Genomic DNA, 25,699 nt, shown 5'->3' on the forward strand with positions numbered 1-25,699 from the left:
CTCACTTCCAACTTGCGGGTCACCTTGATTGTCGCACCTCTCCACTCCTGTTGGGACAAGAAGAACAACCTCCCTACCTGCAGGCTACTCTACGGCTAACAACGATACAGCCAACTACGCCTGCCTAACAAACTAACTCAAACAACTGGAGGCTACTGGTTCTGCCCCAATCAACGGAGACTGTACTAATTAACACGTGCACTACCCGGCAAGTCAGTGGAACACTTCCCCGGCCTAACAGTATACCCCGATTTACTAGTCCTACCTTCCGGATGTTGGACACCAGCCGGTGCCTTCGGTTCACAAGGGAGGGCGGGGGTCTGGAACAGACTGGCCCACTTCCGATGACCGGGGGATGGCGACGTGTGGGACGGGAACGTTACTCCACACTTCCAATCCCCCGGGTCATACACCGCGTGGGGCCGGTCGGCTTCAAACAGCAACCTCTGACCCCTCGAGAGCTGCTGCACAGCCCACTTCCAGCCGGAAGGGCGCAGGCAGGAGCCTGAAGGAGGGGTACAGGCCTGGGGCCTGGAGTGAGGGCACAGGCCTGGGGCCTGGAATGAGGGCACAGGCCTGGGGCCTGGAGTGAGGGCACAGGCCTGGGGTGAGGGTACAGGCCTGGGGCCTGGAGTGAGGGCACAGGCCTGGGGCCTGGAGTGAGGGCACAGGCTTGAGGCCTGGAGGGAGGGCACAGGCCTGGGGCCTGGAGGGAGGGCACAGGCCTGGGGCCTGGAGAGAGCACAGGCCGGAGCCTGGAGAGAGGGCACAGGCTTGAGGCCTGGAGGGAGGGCACAGGCCTGGGGCCTGGAGTGGGCACAGGCCGGAGGCCTGGAGAGAGCACAGGCCGGAGCCTGGAGAGAGGGCACAGGCTTGAGGCCTGGAGGGAGGGCACAGGCCTGGGGCCTGGAGTGGGCACAGGCCGGAGGCCTGCCTAACGTGCACACAGGCCGACAGGGCCTGACTCTGCCCGCAGGCCTAGTGCCTGTCCCTGGTGCTTTAGGGAGGATTATATATAGGTAGAGGTGGCCCAGGGCCGCCTACCTGTCGCGGAGGGAGAGGCTGCAGCGGGGAGCTTCGTTAGCTCTTTTGCTCTCCACACGCTGCAGCACTCTCCGCCGGACATCCGCCGCTGGTCGCCGTCTTCCGTCTTCCTGGGTGCCTCCGCCGACGTCTTCCTCCGCACCGCCGACGTCTTCCTCCGCACCGCCGATGTCTTCTTCTCCGCCGACGTCTTCTTCCGCAGGAGCTCTTCTTCCTCTTCTGTCCTCGTCCGCCGTCCGACTGACTGGTCCCGCTCCGCAGCGCCTCTTATATGGCGCCGGGAGCGGGCGGAGCTATGACGCGGCGAGCCCCGATTGGCTCGCCGCGGCGAGCTCTGATTGGCGGCCGAGGCGCGAGCCCTGATTGGCTCGCGCTTGGCGCGCCGTTTGAAATACGCCGCTGGGATTGGAGGGGCTTGAATCCTTTCGGATGCAAGCCCCTCCAGACTGGAAACCGCCCGCCGCTCCGCCGCCCGCCGCTCTGCCGCCCGTCGCTCCGTGGAGGGGAAAGTGGTAATCCCCTCCACAGTGATGTGGGCAGGGGTGGCGCATGCTCAGCAGGACATCGGGGTATTTTTTCAGAAAAATACCCCGATGATGCTGCGGAGTGTCATTGCAGGGACAGAGCTTGGCCGCAAGCTCTGTTCCTGCATGCGATAATTGATACATCCCTGTGATGTAATCACTTATCGCAGTGCGCATTTGGCCGATTTAATCACCTGTCATCCGCATCCTGGATGCAGATGGTGATAAATAGGCCCGTTAAGCAGAGTTGCACAAAGTGTCTGTTTGACATTAGTGTATGGATTAGTGTAGAGAGTATGTTTATTGTGACTTATATAACTAATTACCCCAATGATCAACATTGTGCATGATGACGCTTCCCAGGGAATTTTACGCGTTGCTCTAGCACATAATTATAATTAGACGTAGAATTTATGAGAAGGGATAGAGTAATATTTTCTGACTATAAAAATCTAATGAGAGTACAGGGAAGATCTACTAAGCCTTGGAGTGAGATAAAGTGGAGAGAGATAAAGGGCCTAATTCAAAGTTGATTGCAAAGTAACATTTTCCTCTAATGGGCAAAACTATGTGCACTGCAGGTGGGGCAGATGTAACATGTAAATTGCAGTGTAAAAATAAAGCAGCCAGTATTTACCCTGCACAGAAACAATATAACCCACCCAAATCTAACTCTCTCTGCACATGTTACACCTGTCCCCCCCTCTGCAGTGCAGTGCACATGGTTTTGCCCATTAGAGGAAAATTTTATTTTGCAATCAAGCTTGAATTAGGCCCAGAGAACCAGCAAATCAGCTCCTAACTGCCATGTCACAGGCTGTATTTGAAAAATAATAGGAATTGATTGGTTGGTAGTTTATCTCTCTCTGCTTTATCACTCTCCAAGGCTTAGTACATAGAATTTGAAACATAGAATGTGACGGCAGAAAAGAACCACTTGGCCCATCTAGTCTGCCCCTTTTTTTTAAATCTTCTTTAGGCAATCTCAAACCCTTTTGAACCTTAGTACTTTGTAAGGATATCCATATACCTGTCCCATCTGCCCCTAGGTATGTTCTGTATGATATACTGTACAATGTTCATGGATTTGGCAACAATTATATTACATTTCCATTATTTTACTGTGAATATACAGTATTTGTGTGTGTGTGTGTGTGTGTGTGTGTGTGTGTGTGTGTGTGTGTGTGTGTGTGTGTGTGTGTGTGTGTATATATATATATATATATATATATAATTTTATTTTTTTTATGAATTAACTTCCATCAATAAATACACTTGGTGAAATGTAATAAACTAATAACCGCGGTTTGTTCTCCAACCCTTCCAGGTCTTTGATATTTGCCTGCAGCTATACATGGACGTGCAGCAACTTCCAGTGCTGCGCATGAGAGCTGCCGCCATTATCATGGACACCAGGCCGCCGTCCGCAGTTATCATGGCCGTAGCGAAGTCTCTGGTGGACGAGGACGATGTGCACGTGGGGAGTTTTGTGTATACTCTGCTGAAGAGACTGAGTAAAAGCGTCACACCTGATCTTCATGAAGCGTAAGTTTGTAGTGTCTGGGCATAGACCTGGTACCCTTGGATGATTACAATGTGTGCCACCTAGTGTTAGCCACGAGCCCCAGCCATGCAGTCCAGGGCATTGTAGTATTGTAGACATTGGCATGAGAAGAAAGAATGGAGAAAGCCAATTAGCTCTCAGCCAGGAGACCATCAGGGCAGTCTTTACAGCAATGTACCGGGGCCCTTACCCATCCTCCAGCGGTAGGGGTGGGGGGTGCTATTAGTGGCAGCTTTGATGTCCAGCGGGTGGTAGGGGGTGTTCTATCTTCCGCTCAGCATGTAGGACCTGGAACAGTAATTTCTGCTAATTACTCCTTTACTGCACAGATGGTGGGAGATGGGGCGGGAGGGAGAACACTAAACTGTAGAAGGGGACACTGGGCTGAATGAAGGGGCCCTGGAACACTTCCAGGGTGGAAGGGGGTGTTTAAAACGCAGGGGAGTGGTGGATAGTGGAGTGGGCTTTTTCCGGTGGGAGGGCAGCTTGCTTGACTTAAATAGATATCTTAGCTTTCAATGTGATAAGAAACTAGAGAGTCCCGCCTTTCAGGAGGTATTGGGGACACCTTTCAGGAGGTACTGGGGAGACCTGTCAGGAGGTACTGGGGGCACCTTTCAGGAGGTACTGGGGAGACCTGTCAGGAGGTACTGGGGGCACCTTTCAAGAGGTATTGGGGACACCTTTCAGGAGGTACTGGGGAGACCTGTCAGGAGGTACTGGTAGCACCTTTCAGGAGGTACTGGGGACACCTTTCAGAAGGTACTGGGGACACCTGTCAGGAGATTCTGGGGACACCTTTGAGGAGATACTGGGGACACCTTTGAGGAGGTACTGGGGACACCTTTCAGGATGTACTGCGGACACATTTCAGGAGGTACTGCGGACTTGGGATCAGAGTTCAGGAGTCAGAGCAATCCACAGACAAAAATACAAAACTGCATACCAGGCGTGTGAAGCTTGAGCAGGGACCAGCTACTGGAAGGCTGATATCTCTGGTTCTGGGCTCAGTAGAGACAAGCTGCCAGTGTTCACCGAAAGGGGAGAGAATCAGCTTTTGGTGTATACCCTCAGAAAAAGTCTAAGTCATACAGAACCCAAGATATCTGGATGGGAACAGCAATTAACAGGCTCGGATGGGGACCACTGCTTTGATGTCAGATATCTTCGGTTTCCCAGGGCCGATTTTTTAAAATCTGGTACCACTGGAAAAAGGGGAGCCTCAGCTATCAGCCTAGTGCCCTTACACTCTTTGGTCCCCTGGGCAACTGCCAATTGAGCCCATACGAAAAGACGGCCCTGCTGACCATACCGTCTCAGTACTTGTAAATACACACAATTGGGAGATGAAGTATTTAAAGTGGAGAGCACTACTGTGCAGACTCCATATTGCTCCCCAACCGAGGCTTCATTCCCTGTACCAAGATGGTCACTAAGGCTAGTACTAAGTATGTGCAGAGTCCTCTAGAGACTGTGTTAGTGTGCCACAGTGGAAGACAATAGTCTTCCACTTAGCTCTAATGAGACCTGCGATTACCTGCTTGTATAAACCACTGTTCCAGCATCTTGCTCCACTGCGCGGTTGCTGTATGAACTGTATGACATTCTGATTCCCTCAAGCTCCACTCCATCTACCAGTATATATAACAGTGGGTATGACTGAACCTGCTTCATCTTTAATAAAATCCTCCACTGCTTATGTAAGTGGTCTGTCCATAGGTGTAAGGCATCTGCTGGTGTGTACAGAAACTCTGCTACATACTCAGTGCCTGTACACACACATTTCCCAAATGAAGCCTATATCATGGTCTATAACGTTGCACACTTGCTCACAACTGACATCAAATCAGTCCTTCTATAAGCAGAAGACCCCGACTTGTGGTTGTCCTCTTGAGTTGGTCATAAGGAGGCTCAGATTACTAACCTCTCATAAGACTAACGTCCATCCTTAACACACACAACCCCAATAATATGAAGCCTAAGGAGCTGTAAGATCATACAGTCCAATTAACTATTACCTGCCAGGGCGTGGATAGCTCTGCACTCGCATTGGTGTCATTTAGTTGGACGCTTACTACAGCTGAAACATCTGTTTGTTACCAGGGCGGCTGTCTGCAACATGGCAATAACACTTCTGAAGTCTAAGTATGAAGCGAGAAGAAACGCGTTTCGCAGTGGATTCACCTATGACACATTCACAGGTACAGGAACAATCTTGCACGTACAATCTTAAGAGCGGGAATTATCCAGCAACTAATTTTCACCTTACCATTGATAAGCCACTTTAAATTGATTTTAATATGATTTGTGAATAAATACTACCTTGTGAATGAAATACAATACTTATGAATGCTGTAAAACGCGTCTCAGATGGGCACTATAACAAAAAAGAGGCACATGGTACTGGATTGCAAATTTGCGCAGGGGGCCACACTTTTGCAGCTTCACAAGTTACCCTAATTGGTGCTTTTTGGAAAAAAAAAAACTTTTTTTCAATATTAACTAGATTATTTTTTTTATTTTTTTTATGGAATCTGTCCCATATCGATCTGATCATTTATAGGGCAAATTGCAGAGACACTTTAAATACGAAATACTATTGTGCCTTGTAAATGTGCATTGAAAATGCCTTTTACTTATTTACATTTATTGACCTTTTCAGTAAAAACATTAGTTTTTTCCGCAGATTCGCTCATGTCAGGGTTTGAGAGCACATTTAACATACTGCACGGCCCAGGTGACGCTCTACCTGTGGCTGCTCTCGGCAGGCTCAAAACGTACTTCTTAGGGGTCTTCACCGATCTGTTCGAGGTAAGAAATCTTTGTCCCTGGACCAGAAGCACAAATACATTATTCTGCAAGTCAATGTCTGCATTTCATTGTGATTATATAGATTGGTTATCACGCTGAAGGACTTCAGGAATTATTAATGAACAGACATTTCGTCTCCTCTGACAGCGGCCTGCAAAACATAAAGAAAATTATGGATATGATGAAAAAGGTGAGAACTGAAATAATATTGTGGTATTAAACCTGGGCTTTAACTCATACAGCGGGTACATTCATACAATACAACAACACACTGTGCATATGAATCACACTGTGCAGCTCCCATAAAATATCCTACAAGGAATTGCAAATACAAAAATATTGTGTCACGAATAAAATGTAAAAGTTGGAGTTTTCAAGAGTCTAAACACAATAATGTTTTTAAAAGGATAATTAAATAGCAAGTAGAGGCAATTACAGTAGGTCTGTCTTTAACGCCATGGGGTGATTTGCATATTCCTTTTAAATTTTGGACTTAAATATGTTGGGGAGCACCGGGTGGCTTCTATAAGTCATTGATTAGTAAATATCCCCACGCACGGAGAAACCATCCTTTTGCCTGCTCAACGGTGTACAAAAGCCCCGTTTGATGAACCAAAGATTTCACATCTTGATTCATGAGTCCATAAGACCCTCGCCCAGTCCCTGGTAGCCAGTGGTTGTGCCCTATAGCCCAGGAAGCCGATTTATCATTGCTGCCAAACAGCTGGAAGGTCTCAGCCCATTAGTTCCCTGAAAAAGGACTTTTTTAAAAATAATATTTACATTATTTTTCAGTTTTTGCAAAACCAAACTTTTTTCTCAATCGTTATAAAAATGGGGCTGTTCTAAAACTTCTGACTGATGATACATATATATATTTTGAGAATTGTTAGGGTTCTGGAGTTCAAGCCCTAATAACGGAAATTATTACAACTATTTTATTTATTTACTTTGTTTCTCAACATGATCAGTAAATTGTATTGTCTTATGTTATTCTGCACAGTGTTGCTAATTTATTGTGAATTTGTATTTTTTAATATTAGTTCAATGAGGGTCATTCCGAGTTGTTCGCTCGCTAGCAGTTTTTAGCAGCCGTACAAACGCTATGCCGCCTCCCACTGGGAGTGTATTTTAGCTTAGCAGAAGTGCGAACGAAAGGATCGCAGAGCGGCTACAAAATAATTTTGTGCAGTTTCAGAGTAGCTTCAGACCTACTCAGCACTTGCGATGACTTCAGACTGTTCAGTTCCTGTTTTGACATCACAAACACGCCCAGCGTTCGCCCAGCCACCCCTGCGTTTTTCCTGGCACGCCTGCGTTTTTTCGAACACTCCCTGAAAATGGTCAGTTGACACCCAGAAACGCCCACTTCATGTCAATCACTCTGCGGCCAGCAGTGCGACTGAAAAGCTTCGCTAGACCTTGTGTGAAACTACATCGTTCGTTGTAACAGTACGACGCACGTGCACATTGCACTGCATGCGCAGAAGTGCTGTTTTTTTGCCTGATCGCTGCGCAGCGAACGAAAGCAGCTAGCGAACAACACGGAATGACCCCCAATATGCCTTATTCCATGCACCGCAGAAGTTAGAGTAAACTATGTATACAGGTGACACATTTTACACATTACACATTTTACAGCAAGACAAGAGTGTCACCGAGTGGCCAAATGTTCCTAGAAAAAGATATATGTACAGTATATATAATATATATTCACATGACCCAGCCATCGTGTTTACAAATCTTTGAAAGTGCTCTGCAAGAACGGACGTACGACACATTATCATTCTGCACCCATGGGGTGTAGCTAGTACTTTGTGGGCTCCATAGCAACATTTTGAAGTGGCCCCTGTCCCAGTGCCTCGGGGGAGGCATCTTCCCTTGCTTGATCTGGGAAGGAGGTCCTCCCTCCTCGGCCAGCGCCATTTTCCCAGTGATATTCGGCAAGATGGCGCATGTGCACTAGGGAGCAAAAACTCTGTCATGGTGCCAGCTTTCCCTGGGGAGCGCCATCTTCCCGAAGTTGTCACTGGGAAGATGGCACTGCGGTGGAGGAGGAACCCACTTCCCAGATCAAGGTAAGTATATTCGGGGGGTGGAGGGGGGGGCAGCGGACCCAGGCCCACACCGGGCCCCTCCAGCAAACCCAGGCCCGGGTAGTAAGAACCCACTCTTCCACCCCCTTTCTCAGTCCCAGTGGCCTTCATATTATCATCCAAAACCACTAAGGCTGAGAAACGCTCATATCATTTTACAACTAACCTATGACTTGATGGGGCTTAGCTTAAAAGGAAATGTAATAAATATAGGAGAAATGATGACACCGTGACAAAAATATAGATTTAAGTTGATATTCTACTCTGTCTCCGTCACCTGTAGCTGCATGCCTGGAAACCATTATCTTCCAAGGAGCCTCTTGCTTCAGCCTACCTTAAGATGTTTGGACAAGAAATCTTCTATCATGAGTTGAACAAAAACTCCCTAGAAAACATTCTTAAGGTAAGCTTTGTATATTTTACGTCTTTGTTTCCTTTGTGACGCTAATATAGTGTACATATGATATCTAGCTTTTGTACTGTCAGCAATCACCACAAAGCTGCAAAACCATTGCAGTGGACCTGTCACACCCAAAAGCGTCGTCCTGTATAGATTGGTTCCATTAAAGAGCAAGTAAAGTAAATTTTGGACATAGATATCATGACATCACTAAACTTAGGTGTATATACTGTAGTTAGCTACGTCTTCCAGCAGGGAAGTATTCAATTCTTTAGTAAAAACAGCCATTGCTTAGGAAGGTGGTGCACCTCTGTCTTGCATCACTCTGGGGGCAGTCACAGTAAGAGCTTCCTGATATTTCTTCTAGAAACCAAGTATTTAGATCCAGACTTTCACTTTTCTTCATCAACTCTGTCTGTTACTCCCCTGTGTCTGTGTTCAGTAGCAATTTGCATATCCAGCTCATTAATACAGATTAGATGACATTATCTATCCGTAGTTTCTTCCCGTTGGCAAGCACGCCACATTACAAGCAGCTGTGACTGACCTCCAGAACGGTCTGGACGTACGCTGGTCTAAACCGCTGTTGTCGAGTGAAAACCGTCTAATTGTCCCAACCTGTGTGGGTCTGCCACTGGAAACCAGCCTGTACTACTCGTCCGTCACAAGGGCGCAATTACAAGGTACAAACAGCGAAACAATTGCTCAAAGTTGCTTTACCGGGAATTAAAGTAACAGGGAAAAAAAATGCATTTACCTTAATAACAGAGGTATCAGTGATCTTCATCTTTTTTGAGGAATGGTAACCATCTGAGAATATAATACCATAGGGCTTTGCCTTGTTGTTAGTATGCTGTATGACATCACTGTGGTGAAGAATGACATAGTTGGGGGTGTGGTATGAGTGGAAAGGAGTAACGCAGAGGCAGACGACACAACTCCCTAATTACTCCCCCCTTCCAGCTGTCCCAGGATTTGCTGCATAGGTTGAGAGGACTGTACTGATGGTCAAGAATTCTGTCCCATTTATGGTGACCGTTGGAGGTGCGTCCAGCCTTCCCGATGGTGGAGTTGGGCATCAGAGGTTTTAGAGGAGGGAAAGCAAATCTGTGCTAAGGGCGGCCCAGGGCTAGAGAAGATCCAGACATAATGGAGCATTATTTGGCATAACGGCATACACTTTCCTGAATTGTATATGGATGTTGTTGGAAAGGTATAAGAGAGGGATAGTATGTGTTTGTTTGTTTGTGTATATATATATATATATATATATATATAACATCCAGAAATAGGCGGCACCAGTGTCGGACTGGGGCATGTAGGGTCCACCGGAGGAATGCAGTGGTAGGGCCCCCTGTTTAGGGGTGTGGCCAGCCTGCAGAGGGGGTGTGGCCTGCCACCACATTGGTTTGACTAACCATTAGAGAGTGCAAGGTCTGGGCCCCTTCATAAATATATACAGTAAATTCAGCTGCTGCATGCATGATAATGTACCAGATTAATAACAGATTAATAACAGCAATGCACTGTAGAAAATACACCATAGTCCAGTATAAGGTAACATATGTATAATGTAATGTATAATTCAAGTGCACAGTCTGGAACTTGACCCTTAGAGGAGCAGGTGGACCCCAAGCAGTGGGGCCACCGGTGGTTTCCCCTGTACCCCTGTGGGCCAGTCCAAGCCTGGGTGTCACTAGGAGACTTTAAAGTGAATAAACATGCTTTAATGCGGAATTTCAAATTCTGCATTAAAGCACGTTTATGCACTTTAAAGTCTCCTAGTGCCGCCTATTTCTGGACGTTGTATGCGAGGGAGCCTTGTCTCACATAGGAGGGCACAGGAGCAACAGCCGTGGGGACGGATGGAGTGCCGGGTCACACTGCAATATATATATATATCCTGCATATACAGTACCTGTGCTATAATACCGTTGATGCACCAAAAATATTCCTATAGCAAATGCAACACAACAATTTGACGGAATGTACAATGTATGTATTTTGAACATAAATTTTGTTTAAATCTTTTTTAATTTTTTGACAGCGCAAGCTCACATCACTCCTGACCTGAAAGAGGGTGTAAACATTCACCAGTTACTCGCATCTAACATAAATCTCAAATCCAAGTTTTCCCTAAGGTGACTATAATGTGTACAACTTATTGCCAGTGCTGACAATGTAACGGTAATTACTGAGTATTAGTAGTGAGTCAGAATCAAATCCTTTTACAATGTGAGGTTGAGTTGTGGATCTGTAATTTAATGCACAGAATAACTTGGATTATACCATCTGCTCTAGCGTATAAAACAGCAGGGGGGGGGGGGGGGACTGTGGGGACTGGTGTCCTGGGCCCTTACAGAGAGGGGGCCCACCCCTGGCTCCTACCGCCAATACCTGGAGAGCTGCACCAGGCTTTGAGACAACAGAAGGCCGATGCACAGGGAGCACTTCTTAAAACAAGTCTTCGCTGTGCATCAGCTCTCTGAACCATTCCAGTAGGTCCACCTATATGTAATATCACAATGTATGACATCACATGGGGGTGGAGTGGTGACGGAGGGAGGGAGGGGCCCTGTCTTATTTGTCAGTCCGGCACCCCACAATTTCTGATGGCCTCCCTGTAAGACAGTGATAGGCAACCTGGTACCTTGCAGGGTGCACAGGTCTAGCCATACGACTTTCTAAAGAGCCACATTTTACACTTAGGGGTATATTCAATAACTGTCGGAAGCTGCCGACATGTCGGAAAGACGGCAGCTTCCGACAGTTTTAGGTCGGAAGGGGTTCCGACCTATTCATTACGGTCCTGTTTATTCCGACAAGTCGGGAAACCCGACTTGTCGGAATGCTGTCGGAATGCACGCTGATAGGCAGCTTCAGACGCCGGCAGCGTGCATTGTCGGAAGCGTGGCCAAACCCGTCAGGTTTTAGCCCCGTTTCCAACAATCTCATTCCAACTTTAAAAAAAGTCGGATTGAGATGAGGTAAACTGAGAGCAGGAGACGGAAGGGGAGAGGGGGGGGGGGGCAGCGGGGAGACCAGGAACCCAGCGGCAGAGTCCACCCGGCTCCAGCAAGCGAGGTCCCGTTTGCTGGAGCCAGGTGGACGCCACCGTGAGCCTCCGCTGCTGCAGCCTCTGCTTTCCCATCTCCTCCTCTCCTTCCCCCATCTGCTCCATCTCCTCCGCTGCTCTCCCCGCTGCTCTCCCCACCGCCGCAGACATCTTACCCCCGCCGCCGCTGACCGCTCCCTCCTCACCCCCGGCGCCGCTGACAGATCCCTCCTCACCCCCAGCGCCGCTGACAGATCCCTCCTCACCCCCAGCGCCGCTGACAGATCCCGCCTCACCCCCGGCGCCGCTGACAGCTCCCTCTGCCGCTGCTGTCAGCGCACCCGCATCGCTGACAGCAGCAGCAGGTCAGGAGACAGGGAACGGCCAAATCTGACAGTCGGATTTGGCCGCTCTTTTGAATAGGGATTGTCGGGTCCATTCCGACAACTGCATGTCGGAATGGACCCGATTCTTATTGAATATACCCCTTAATGGGGAACTAAATTACCGGCGAATGATCTCACCCATCTGAATCAGCGCAGCAGCTGCCGCACATTACAGCAGCGGGATCTTGCAAAGTGTAAATTCTAGATTCAGCTGGGCGGGTAAAGGGTGCGAGGTACGGTTCCGTTGTCAGCGCTTAAACGGCAATTCACATCCATCGCCTGTAATTGAATTCCCCCCTTAATAACAGAAAAAAACACCTATCTGCAATAACATATCGGGGAGCATTATAAACAAGTGTTACAGGTTACAGCAAACAAATCTGACAGTAAAGGAGAAGATAACTACAGTAGGGTCTGTAGTCTAAGGCTCCGAGGGTCTCTTGCCTATCACTGGTAAATGCAACATTTCAGGAATGTATCAGGTAATTGATGTTACACTTTGAAGCAGTATTATACACTGCTCAAAAAAATAAAGGGAACACTTAAACAACACAATGTAACTTCAAGTCAATCACACTTCGGTGAAATCAAACTGTCCACTTTGGAAGCAACACTGATTGACAATCAATTTCACATGCTGTTGTGCAAATGGAATAGACAACAGGTGGAAATTTGAGGCAATTAGCAAGACACCCCCAATAAAGGAGTTGTTCTTCAGGTGGTGACCACAGACCACTTCTCAGCTCTTATGCTTTCTGGCTGATGTTTTGGTCTCTTTTGAAAGCTGGCGGTGCTTTCACTCTAGTGGTAGCATGAGACGGAGTCTACAACCCACACAAGTGGCTCAGGTAGTGCAGCTCATCCAGGATGGCACATCAATGCGAGCTGTGGCAAGAAGGTTTGCTGTGTCTGTCAGCGTAGTGTCCAGAGCATGGAGGCGCTACCAGGAGACAGGCCAGTACATCAGGAGATGCGGAGGAGGCCGTAGGAGGGCAACAATCCAGCAGCAGGACCGCTACCTCCGCCTTTGTGCAAGGAGGAACAGGAGGAGCACTGCCAGAGCCCTGCAAAATGACCTCCAGCAAGCCACAAATGTGCATGTGTCTACTCAAACGATCAGAAACAGACTCCATGAGGGTGGTATGAGGGCCCGACGTCCACAGGTGGGGGTTGTGCTTACAGCCCAACACCGTGCAGGACATTTGGCATTTGCCAGAGAACACCAATATTGGCAAATTCGCCACTGGCGCCTTGTGCTCTTCACAGATGAAAGCAGGTTCTCACTGAGCACATGTGACAGACGTGACAGAGTCTGGAGATGCCAAGGAGAACGTTCTGCTGCCTGCAACATCCTCCAGCATGACCGGTTTGGCAGTGGGTCAGTAATGGTGTGGGGTGGCATTTCTTTGGGGGGCCGCACAGCCCTCCATGTGCTCGCCAGAGGTAGCCTGACTGCCATTAGGTACCAAGATGAGATCATCAGACCCTTTGTGAGACCATATGCTGGTGCGGTTGGCCCTGGGTTCCTCCTAATGCAAGACAATGCTAGACCTCATGTGGCTGGAGTGTGTCAGCAGTTCCTGCAAGACAAAGGCATTGATGCTATGGACTGGTCCCCCGTTCCCCAGACCTGAATCAAATTGAGCACATCTGGGACATCATGTCTCGCTCCATCCACCAACGCCACGTTGCACCACAGACTGTCCGGGAGTTGGCAGATGCTTTAGTCCAGGTCTGGGAGGAGATCCCTCAGGAGACCATCCGCCACCTCATCAGGAGCATGCCCAGGCGTTGTAGGGAGGTCATACAGGCACGTGGAGGCCACACACACTACTGAGCCTCATTATGACTTGTTTTAAGGACATTACATCAAAGTTGGATCAGCCTGTAGTGTGTTTTTCCACTTTAATTTTGAGTGTGACTCCAAATCCAGACCTCCATGGGTTAATAAATTTGATTTCCATTGATAATTTTTGTGTGATTTTGTTGTCAGCACATTCAACTGGGTGGTCTTCTGTATGCCGAATGTCGGGATCCCGGCGCACAGTATACCGACAACTATTCTCCCTCGTGGGGGTCCACGACTCCCATGGAGGGAGAATAAAATAGTGTTGCGCGTGTAGCGCGCCACCATGCCCGCAGCGTGGTGAGCGCAGCGAGCCCGCAAGGGGCTCCTTTGCGCTCGCCACGCCGTCGGTATGCCGGCGGTCGGGCTCCCGGCGCCGGTATGTTGGTCGCCGGGAGTCCGAGCGCCGGCATACCGTACTACACCCCATTCAACTATGTAAAGAACAAAGGTTTTAATAAGAATATTTCATTCATTCAGATCTAGGATGTGTTATTTTAGTGTTCACTTTATTTTTTTGAGCAGTGTATTATTTCCCGTAGCTCAGTAGACCTTAGAATGCATGTTGAATGACAGACAATGTCTTTTAGTCCGGAAACGAATGATACCAGAGAACAGTAGCTTGTCACTGATAAATAAATTCTACCTAAAATAGCAAATGTAAATAAAGTGTCACATGTCTCATATTCTGTCTACCTCATTAAGCCCCGCCCCTTACACAGTTCACACAACTTTTACATGTGTTCTCTTTCTACATTAACGCAATCCTCTGACCCTAAGACAAACATAGCGCTTTGACTACATCATGTACACCAATTATATCTTACTGTAGAAATCTGTCTGTACCAATATGAATATGTAGCACAATTATGTATCAAATCCCTATTTCACTACAGAATGTAAGCTTGCAAGCAGGGCCCTCTTACCTCTCTCTCTGTCTGTCATTACCCAATCTTATTTTCTCACTTGTGTTTACTCACAATTGTAAAGCGCAATGGAATATGCTAGAAGAGGATTTTGGTAGTTACCGATAAATCCATTTCTCTGAATCCTCTCGGGTACACTGGAACACTTCAGACAGTTGGGTTGTGAGTATGCTGAACGGAGGTGTGGCACAATCTAAATAAAAAAATTTATGCACAGCCGGCTCCTCCCGCTTCACGCCCCTCAATCCCTTCGTTTGAAAAATTCGATGGAGAGAATAGTGAACATGAAAACAAGGGCCCAATGGAGAGGAACCAACCATAGCAACAAGTCAAACACCAACCAAGATCCAGTAACATAACAATGAAAACCATTTGAACTAAATTTAACCAGAACACGCAGGCTGACAGCACCGAGGCGGGCGTCCAGTGTCCCTGAGTGGATTCCGAGAAATGGATTTATCAGTAAGTACCAAAATCCTCTTTTCTCTTTCATCCACTAGGGGACACTGAAACTCTTCAGACAGCTGGGGACGTCCCAAAGATACTCCCATGGGCGGGAGTGCTGTCCGAAGCCTGTAGCACCAAACTTCCAAACCTGGTATCCCTAGAAGCAAACATATCAAACCTGTAGAATCGAGTGAACGTGTGTGCTGATAACCACATTGCAGCTCTGCAAAGCTGCACCCCATGAAGCCCCCACTGATCTGGTGGTATGAGCACCAATCCGAAAAGGGACCCTCTTACCACTAGAGATATAAGCCTGCTTGATGGTAAAATGTTTCCATCTGGCTAGAGTCTGCATTGAAGCCGGCCAACCCTTCTTGGGTCCAGTATATAGAACAAACAAAGTGTCAAACTTCCTAATAGCGGTCGTAGCCTGTACGTAGATTTTTAAGGCTCTGACCACATCCATTGTGGTCCCCCTCTGCAACTCCCTGGAAGGAGGGGACCACAATGGGCTGGTTAATGTGTAAACCTGAAACCACCTTAGGGAGAAACTCCTCTTTTGTACGGAGCTCCGCTCTGTCCTCATGAAAAATGAGGAAAGGACTCTTACACAACAGAGCCCCTAAGTCTGAGACCCTCCTTGCTGACACCAATGCTGGGAGAAGGGTAACATTCCAGGATATGTATAAAGGTCTGCCTTCTCCAAAGGCTCGAAAAAACACTGCTGAGTTCAAGTACTAAATTAAGATCCCACAGGGCTGTGGAGGACGAAAAGGCAGTTGTATTCTCAATACACCCTGCAAAAATGTTTGGACCTCCTGTAAGGATGCCAGACATTGTTGGAAAAGAATTGAGAGGGCCGATACTTGTACTTTCAAGGATCCTAACCTCAAACCTCCATCCAAACCATTCTGAAGAAAACCCAAAAGTCTATTAAGGCGGAACTCTCTGGAATTCCAACCCCTAGACTGACACCAGTCTATGTACCGCTTCCAAATTCTATAGTAATGTGCCGCCATGACTGGCTTTCTAGCGGGCAACATGGTAGGTGTAGCCGATTTCGGAATTCCCCTGTCTCTTAGAATCCTGTTCTCAAGAACCACGCCGTCAAACGTAGCCGGTTCAGGTCTGGGTGAAGGAATGGGCCCTGTGACAAGAGGTCCTCCATCTGCGGCAGCCTCCAAGGGACCTCCTCCAGGAACCCCCTCAGGTCCGAGTACCAACTTCTGCGAGGCCAGTCTAGTGCTATTAAAATTACCCATGCTCTTTCCCTTTTCACCTTCTTTAACACTTTCGGTAATAGAGGAAACGGTGGAAAGATGTACACCAGATCATATGGCCAGGGGATCGACAGTGCGTCCACCACCTCTGCTGCTGGATCCTGTGTCCTAGATACATACCTAGGTAGTTGATGGTTGTGTCGAGAGGCCATTAGCTCTATTTGTGGTAGACCCCACCGTCGGACTATTGTGTTGAAAATCTGTGGGTGTAGACACTTCTCTCCTGGATGCATATCCTGATGACTTAGATGGTCTGATTCCCAATTTTCTACTCCCAGTATGAAGACAGCTGACAGGATTATGTTGCGTATTTCCGCCCAAGACAGGATCCTTGTGACCTCTCTTGAGGCCATGCGGTTCTTTGTTCCTCCCTGGCGGTTTATGTAAGCCGCTGCCGTCACATTGTCCTACTGTATCCTCACGTGCTGAGCCCTCATTAGGTCTTCTGCCAGAAGAAGAGCATTGTAGATGGCTCTTAGTTCCAGAATATTTATTGGGACACTGCTCTCTTGCAGTGACCGTCTTTCCTGAAACTGATGGTCTTCCAGCACTGCTCCCCATCCCCTGAGACTGGCATCTGTAGTCAGAATCTTCCAATCCCAGATTCCAAATCTCTTTCCTGCCGTTAGATTTTTGTGGACTGACCACCAAATTAACAAGGTCCTGGCCTGGGGCGAAAAGCGAATTCTTCGGTGGAAAAGTCAGTGCATGCCTGCCCCCTGAGCAATCAGATTCAACTGAAAGGACCTGGAATGAAGCCTGCCGTATTGGAGTGCTTCAAAGGATGCTACCATCTTCCCTAGAAGCTTTACACAAAGATGCAGAGAGACCATCTGGTTCTGCAGAAACCTGGTGTACCATCTACTTGATGTCTCTTATCTTGTCTGCTGGAAGAAACTCTTTTAGATGTATCGTATCTAAAAATTAGACCAAGGAACTGGATCCTCCATGTCGGTTGCAGATTGGATTTCTTGAAATTTATGATCCAGCCATGGCAAATGAAAAACTGATGAGTGTTCTGGGCATCCCGGATCAACTGGTCCTGAGAGGGAGCCTTGATCAGAAATTCGTCCAAATATGGGATGATCGTTACCCCTAACGAACGTAATCTCGCGACCATGACTGCCATGATCTTTGAAAAGATTCTCTTAGCTGATGATAGGCTGAATGGTAGGGCTCTGAACTGGTAGTGATTCTTGCCCACTGCAAACCGTAAGTAGGCTTGGTGTGGGGTCCAAATTGGAACATGAAGGTACGCATCCTTTATGTCCATGGAGACCATGAACTCTTCTTGTTCCAGTCCTGCAATAACTAACTGTATTGACTCCATCTTGAACCTGTAAATTTTTAGGAACTGATTCAAAACTTTTAAATTGAGGATTGGTCCGACAGGCCTATCCGGTTTTTGTACTACAAAGAGATTTGAATAGAATCCCGTCTTTGAGAAGTTGGGACAGACATGATTACTTCCGTCTGAAGTAATCTTTGAATCGCCGTATCTAATGCCCTCACTTTCTGAGGACATCGAGGAATGCCTAATAGACACAGCTGAGAAAAATTGAGTGATTGATTAGGCTGCGCACAAAGGTTGCTTATAGGTACTAATATCCAAAGAAGTGTCCCTCCTATACACTTAGAATAGACAAATCTGTAACAAAAAGAGGATAAATGTACCAACTAGCGCCTCAACAAGGAACACTTCAAACAAGACAACAATACGATGTCAATACATTCCTTTATGGTGGAGATCCTCCTGAATATCTTCCAATTCTTCTGATCGGAAAGCTCTCACCATATGTGGAAAAACCAGAATATCATCATGTGTAGTACAACACAATTTATTAATCAGATGACATACACATATAACATGAAAGGATTCTATATATTCCCCAAGTGCAATGTGGACTAGTCTGATAGAACAATTACCAGAGTTTATTAAGAACTGGTGTGAAGCAGTTCTCAAAAAGCACGTTGGTTATAAATCACCAGATAGTCTCCCTGGGTAGACGGTCCGGGATGGCCCTCAGGCGAACGTACTCTCAGTCCAGTCCTTCACTTCAACATGGGGGTCCAGTGGAAAGCAACACTGTCCTGCTCCTGTTTATAAACCCCACAAGTCCAATCAGCAAAGTTCGGATAGGAGAGCATTTTTCTGATCTTTCATTGATCCAACAACTTCTGTAGTGCTCTGTTATGTACACCTCCATAACAGAGCACTACAGAAGTTGTTGGATCAATGAAAGATCAGAAAAATGCTCTCCTATCCGAACTTTGCTGATTGGACTTGTGGGGTTTATAAACAGGAGCAGTACAGTGTTGCTTTCATTCTGCCTTGAGAAAGACCCAGAGCATTTGGGTTGAAACGCGTTGGCTATCCACTGGACCCCCATGTTGAAGTGAAGGACTGGACTGAGAGTACGTTTGCCTGAGGGCCATCCCGGACCGTCTACCCAGGGAGACTATCTGGTGATTCATAACCAACGTGCTTTTTGAGAACTGCTTCACACCAGTTCTCAATAAACTCTGGTAATTGTTCTATCAGACTAGTCCACATTGCACTTGGGGAATATATAGAATCCTTTCATGTTATATGTGTATGTCATCTGATTAATAAATTGTGTTGTACTACACATGATGATATTCTGTTTTTTCCACATATGGTGAGCGCTCTCCGATCAGAAGAATTGGAAGATATTCAGGAGGATCTCCACCATAAAGGAATGTATTGACATCGTATTGTTGTCTTGTTTGAAGTGTTCCTTGTCGAGGCGCTAGTTGGTACATTTATCCTCTTTTTGTTACAGATTTATCGAGGAATGCCTGTTGTAAAGAACTAAGTGTGAGTCCGGTATAGAAAGTCCATTTTGTATCCCTGGGAGACAGTATTGTTGATCCAGACTTCTGATGAGGTTTCGCCCCAGGTGTCCCGAAACCTTTCCAACCGTGCGCCCACATAGGAGACCCAAGGTAAGCTGAGAGACCGTCATGCCACGGTCTTGTCAGCAGGCTTAGGGTCCTGCTTTCTGGATGTGGTCTGGAATCGGCCTCTACCTCTGCTTCCACAATCTTGACCGCCAAAACCTCTTCCTCTAGCTCAAAAGGACTGAGACTTAAAAGAATTGAACACTGGACCAGAGTAATTTCTTCTGATTGGTGGTGTGGTTCTAGGATACGTGGTGGGTAGAAAAGTAGATTTCCCTGCTGTAGCTTGAGAAATCCACTTATCTAATTCTGGATTGAATAAAGCCTCCCCTACAAAGGGGATCGCCTCTACCGCCTTCTTGGAATCAGAATCTACCTGCCATTCTCTGAGCCACAGAATCCTTCTGGCCGATATATACTGTAGCTGAATCCAAGATGTGTTATACATCTTGGATTCGCAATTACAACAACAACAAGCCCTGGTTCAATGCCCAGCTCAGGCAACTTCGTCGAGCCAAAGAGGAGGCCTATAGCAGCGGTGACAGAGCACTATACAACCGTACTAGGAACTCTGACTAAAGGAATCGGGCTAGCAAAAAAGCGGTTCTCGGACAAGCTGACAAACGATCTCTCCACCAATGACCCTGTATCTGTATGGAAAGGAATGCAATCCATAACCAACTATAGGAAAACATCAAAGGCCACCGCCAAGCACCAAGACCTTGCAGATGAACTGAACCACTTTTATTGCAGGTTTGCAAAAGAAGTCCCCTGCAACCCAAACAATCACCTCTACGATGCCCCGAACACCGACGGCCAACCCCAGGCACTGCAAGTCACCCAAGAAGAGGTGGAGTCATTGTTCAAAAGGGCCAAAACCAGGAAAGCTCTGGGTCCTGACGGAGTGTCACCATCTGCCCTAAGAGCATGTGCGGGTCAGCTCGCCCCCATATTCACCAAGATCTTCAATAAATCGCTGGAGCTACAGAAAGTCCCTTCCTGCCTCAAAAGGTCTACTATAGTCCCGGTCCCCAAGAAACCCACTATCACGAACCTGAACGACTACAGGCCGATAGCACTGACGTCTGTGGTCACGAAAACGTTCGAGCGTCTGGTTTTGAATCACCTGAAAACTGTGACTGGCCCCCAACTGGACCCCCTGCAGTTCGCCTATCGCTCGAATCGGTGTGTCGAGGATGCAGTCAACCTGGGCCTGCACTACATTCTACAGCACCTAGACATTCCCGGTACCTTCGCGAGGGTCCTGTTTGTCGATTTCAGCTCGGCATTCAATACAATCGTCCCCAGCATCCTCCACCCCAAATTACTTCGCCTAGGAGTCCCAGAAGCTACCTGTTCCTGGATAATAGACTTCCTGACAGATAGGACACAGGTGGTGAAAGCGGGGGAATTCACCTCTCAAGCGCGGTCCATTAGTACAGGGGCCCCTCAGGGCTGTGTCCTATCACCCCTGCTCTTCTCCCTGTACACAAATGACTGTACCTCAGAGGCGCAATCAGTAAGGATCATCAAATTCGCCGATGACACCACCGTCATCGGCCTCATCAAGGATGGGGACGAATCGGCCTATAGACGGGAAGTAGACCAGCTGGCCCAGTGGTGCATCCACAACAACCTCGAGCTCAACCCCCTCAAAACTGTCGAGATGATAGTGGACTTCAGGAAGAAGTCATCTAGTGCACCTCCGCTAACGATTGCTGACAGTGTGGTTTCGCTGGTGGACTCCTTCAAGTTTCTAGGGACCACAATCTCCCGGGACCTTAAATGGGGGTCCAACGCTGACGCCACTGTTGGGAAAGCGCAGCAGAGGTTGTTCTTTCTCAGGCAACTAAGGAAGTTCAACATCCCACAGAAGCTTCTGCTCCTCTTCTACTCCGCGATTGTGGAGTCGGTACTGTGCTCCTCGATACTCGTATGGTACAGCTCCGCCAGCGCGAGGGACAGATGCAGACTCCAAAAGGTGGTCAGAACCGCAGAGAAGATCATCGAGGCCGACCTTCCCTCAGTCCAGGACCTGTACTTGCCCAGAGCTAAAAAGCGGGCAATGAATATAGTAAAAGACCAGCTGCACCCCGGCCACAGCATGTTTAACTTGCTTCCTTCAAGCAGGCGTTACAGGGCTGTCCCCGCCAGATCCACCAGAAGCCTCAAAAGTTTCTTTCCCCAAGCGGTCCGCCTGCTGAACTCCTGAACATTGACTGACTAGATGTACATGTAACTAACTTATGTTCCTACGGTATACCTATCTGTGTAACTTTACTTGATCCCCCCCCCCCCCCCACACACACACACACACACACACACCTGCTTACCTGTTACCTACTTGGCTGTTGTATAGCAAATCGAAGACAAATTCCTAGTATACGCAAGTATACCTGGCCAATAAAGCTGATTCTGATTCTGATGCTATTCCGCTAGCATCCTTCGTGGCCTGGCAAATGTATGTAGCAGATTCACGGAAATGTTCCGCTAGCTTAACTATTTCCTCTTGGCTGCTATCTTCCTCAACGGCCTGAACAATATGGCCAGCCCATGCTATAATAGCTTTGGACACCCAAGCACTAATAATTGTAGGTCTGTGCGATGCTCCAGCCGCCACAAAAATAGACTTCAGTGCTGTGTCTAACTTACAACCTGACACATCCTTTAACGTAGTCACATTTGGTATTGGCAAGATTGTCTTCTTTGACCGTCTAGCCAGGGAGGCGTCCACAATTAGCGGAACCTCCCACTTGGACATGACCCCCTTGGGTAGTGGGTAATTAACCATGAATTTCCTTGGAATTTGGAAGCTCTCTATCAGGCTGCTTCCATACTTCTCCCATTTGATCTTGTAGAGTCTGAGGAATTGAAAAAATCACTGTCTGAGGTTTCTGAGACCCAAATTATTCAAACACCTCAGGTTCCTTAACCTCCTCTTCCTTGAAGTTAAGGACCTGTTTTACCGCTTCAATAGGGGACTCTAACCCCTTGACCTCAGCATCCTCCTCCTGAGTACTGACAACCATGATTTGATCTATTGAGTCTCCCTCCTCTTAAAAACATACAGAAAAAAATAATAATTTAAACCAGCCTGACTGTAGCAACCCTCACTCCACCAACTGTTAATACAGCCAGAGTTGAATGGGTTGGGAATTCTGGTGCTCCTGCTCCACAGAACCTGTCAGCAGTGTCCTTTAGAAGATAAAACATATAGTTTTAGATCATTTATATTCGGAAAGATCTCAGATACAGATCACAATTTTTTCTCCTAAACCGCTGTTAGTCAGTCAGTGCTCACCGGACGCTGCTCTGTGCTGATCTTCTGAAATATAGAGATGCAGATCCCTTCCACTGGGATCTTTGGGGGTAATTCAGAGTTGATGGTAGCAGCAAATTTGTTAGCAGTTGGTCAAAACCATGTGCACTGCAGGGGGGCAGATATAACGTGCAGAGAGAGTTAGATTTGTGTGGGTAATAGTGTATCTGTGCAGGGTAAATACTGGCTGATTTATTTTTACACTGCAATTTAGGTTTCAGTTTGAACACACCCCACCCAAATCTAACTCTCTCTGCACATGTTACATCTGCCCCCCCCCCCCCCCCCCCCCCCCCCCCCCCCCCACCTGCCCCCCGGCAGTGCACAAGGTTTTGCCCAACTGCTAACAAATTTGCTGCTGCGATCAACTCTGAATTAGACCCATTGTCTCCACAATCGTTTGGAGCCTTCACCCTCCTTTCTGATGGGTTGGATCGGCCCAATAATAGATATTTGAAAAAAAAATTAAATCTTCATGGAGCAGAAGCTCCTTTTCTGTGCTGCACCTCCATTTTTTTTATTTAGATTGTGCCACCTCCAGTCAGCATACTTCACAGCCCAACTGTCTGAAGTGTTCCAGTGTCCCCTAGTGGATGAAAAAGAAAGTAAATTAATGAATGAATACATAAAAAATAAATGAATTATTATTATTATTATTATTATTATTATTATTATTATTATGCATAATGGGGGTCATTCCGAGTTGTTCGCTCGCAAGCTGCTTTTAGCAGCATTGCACACGCTAAGCCGCCGCCTACTGGGAGTGAATCTTAGCTTATCAAAATTGCGAACAAAAGATTTGCAATATTGCGAAAAGACTTCTCTGTGCAGTTTCTGAGTAGCTTGAGACTTACTCTGCCAGTGCGATCAGTTCAGTGCTTGTCGTTCCTGGTTTGACGTCACAAACACACCCAGCGTTCGCCCAGACACTCCTCCGTTTCTCCAGCCACTCCCGCGTTTTTCCCAGAAACGGTAGCGTTTTTTCACACACTCCCATAAAACGTCCAGTTTCCGCCCAGAAACACCCACTTCCTGTCAATCACTTTACGATCACCAGAACGAAGAAAAAACCTTGTAATGCCGTGAGTAAAATTCCTAACTGCACAGCAAATTTACTTGGCGCAGTCGCAGTGCGAACATTGCGCATGCGCAATAAGCGGAAAATCGCTGCGATGCGAAGAAAATTACCGAGCGAACAACTCGGAATGACCACCAATAATAATAATAATAATAATAATAATAATAATTGTATTCTGAACTGCTATTAGTAGTTTTATATAAACCAATTTGTTTTTGTGTTTATATTTATTTTACTTAATTGATTTTTTTTTATCTGCAATCTTGCATTTTTAAATGCATTGCTTTATCACTAGGTTGTTTTTTTATTTTAAACATTTATATAATTAATATAATTAAAGCATAGTTGTTTATTGTAATTAAAGGTAAAACTCATTTAAACCCTCTGTGTAATCACCAAACATTAACGAACTAATCTAAATTTAAATGTTACCCGATGTATAAGCTTTTTCTCCTAATAAATTTTCTAAAATCAGGGTGATAAGCAACAACGCGCATAAAAAATATCTTTCACCTGTAACACCAGTCAAAAAGTGTATGCTGTCTTCTTTATTCTGTTATGTGAATAAACATTTATTGGAAAAAATATATATATATCTTTCAATATAAGATAAAGTTATAAAATAGCAATACAGTAAATAGAGATTTTGGTACCAGAAGGATTTGTCACTTATATTTTCCCTTATCATTCAGCATTAATAAGGATATTGTATTTATGATGGGAGTGAACACAAACCTCATGCAGGCCGGCATGGAACTACGGACAAAAGTCAACGTTATTCTTCCTGTAGATATTGAAGCAACGTTTAATATTGAAGAAAAATATTTCAAGGTGGATTATATTCCAAATCAGCAAGAAAATGAGGTTGTGTCTATAAGGTATTTACATTTTTTATAAAGTAGTAATTAAATGTATTAAGTAAAACAAGCAACTGAATTCTGTAACAGCTTCAAACTGTAGACACAAGGGCCCTCATTCCGAGTTGATCGCTCGCTAGCTACTTTTAGCAGCCGTGCAAACGCATAGTCGCCGCCCACGGGGGAGTGTATTTTCGCTTTGCAAGAGTGCGAACGCCTGTGCAGCCGAGCGGTACAAAAACATTTTGTTTAAAATAAGACCAGCCCTGTAGTTACTTATTCTGTGCGATGATTGCTGCGACGAAGGTCCCGGAATTGACGTCAGACACCCGCCCTGCAAACGCCTGGACACGCCTGCGTTTTTCCAAACACTCCCAGAAAATGGTCAGTTGACACCTATAAACGCCTTCTTCCTGTCAATCTCCTTGCGATCGTCTGTGCAAATGGAATCGTTGCTAGAAGCAGTGCAAAACAATGATGCTCTTTGTACCCGTACGCTGCGCGTGTGCATTGCGGCCCATACGCATGCATAGTTTTGCCATTTTTTTAAATGATCGTTACGCAGCGAACACGGGCAGCTAGCGATCAACTTGGAATGAGGGCCATAGATTGCAATTTATTATATGCACTGTGATTTATTATGGTCTTGATTCAATTCCACTGCGTTGGAGGGTGTTTGAAGTACAAAAGGAAACTTATGCCAAATAAATCCCCAAATGTGAAACTTTTTAGCAGAGCAGACATCAGATTAGAAAGACAATACTTTAGGCATAATCATTGCACATCTCAAATAAAAATCATCAGAGAGTAATGTTAGTTTTTTATTTATTATAACCTGTACATATTATTATTGTACAAAAAGATTCAACATTCACTGACCCTCATTTATAAAAATTATATTTTATAGCACGCATGCGCCTTCTTGTACACCACCATGGTGGTGCACATTTAGGGGTCATACCTTCTCTAGGTGTCCACAAAGCTTTTTCTTTGCACATTTCCAGTTTCTCCAAAATAAAACTGTATGCCAAAGTTCCACATTTGGCTCATCTGTCCACAGACCAACAACCTACTAGAATGATCAGGTGTCCGTGGCAAAAGTGGATATTTTCTTTTTGGAGACCGGTGGCTTCATTCGTGTTTT

The 25,699-nt window shown here is 46.5% G+C and overlaps 1 protein-coding gene across 1 annotated transcript in view; it reads left to right on the forward strand.

Moving 5' to 3' along the window:
• The window catches only part of LOC134957578 (vitellogenin-1-like), a 215,095-nt gene that overhangs the window by 104,106 nt on the left and 85,290 nt on the right, over positions 1-25,699 (forward strand). Inside the window, exons 12-19 of the mRNA XM_063939575.1 lie at positions 2,896-3,113; positions 5,236-5,333; positions 5,819-5,943; positions 6,026-6,133; positions 8,323-8,442; positions 8,939-9,122; positions 10,487-10,580; positions 24,391-24,576. Coding sequence (XP_063795645.1) covers positions 2,896-3,113; positions 5,236-5,333; positions 5,819-5,943; positions 6,026-6,133; positions 8,323-8,442; positions 8,939-9,122; positions 10,487-10,580; positions 24,391-24,576 — 1,133 coding nt within the window. The remainder of the gene's footprint in view (positions 1-2,895; positions 3,114-5,235; positions 5,334-5,818; positions 5,944-6,025; positions 6,134-8,322; positions 8,443-8,938; positions 9,123-10,486; positions 10,581-24,390; positions 24,577-25,699) is intronic.

The sequence above is a fragment of the Pseudophryne corroboree genome, chromosome 9, assembly GCF_028390025.1.
Source record: "Pseudophryne corroboree isolate aPseCor3 chromosome 9, aPseCor3.hap2, whole genome shotgun sequence".
NCBI lineage: Eukaryota > Metazoa > Chordata > Amphibia > Anura > Myobatrachidae > Pseudophryne > Pseudophryne corroboree.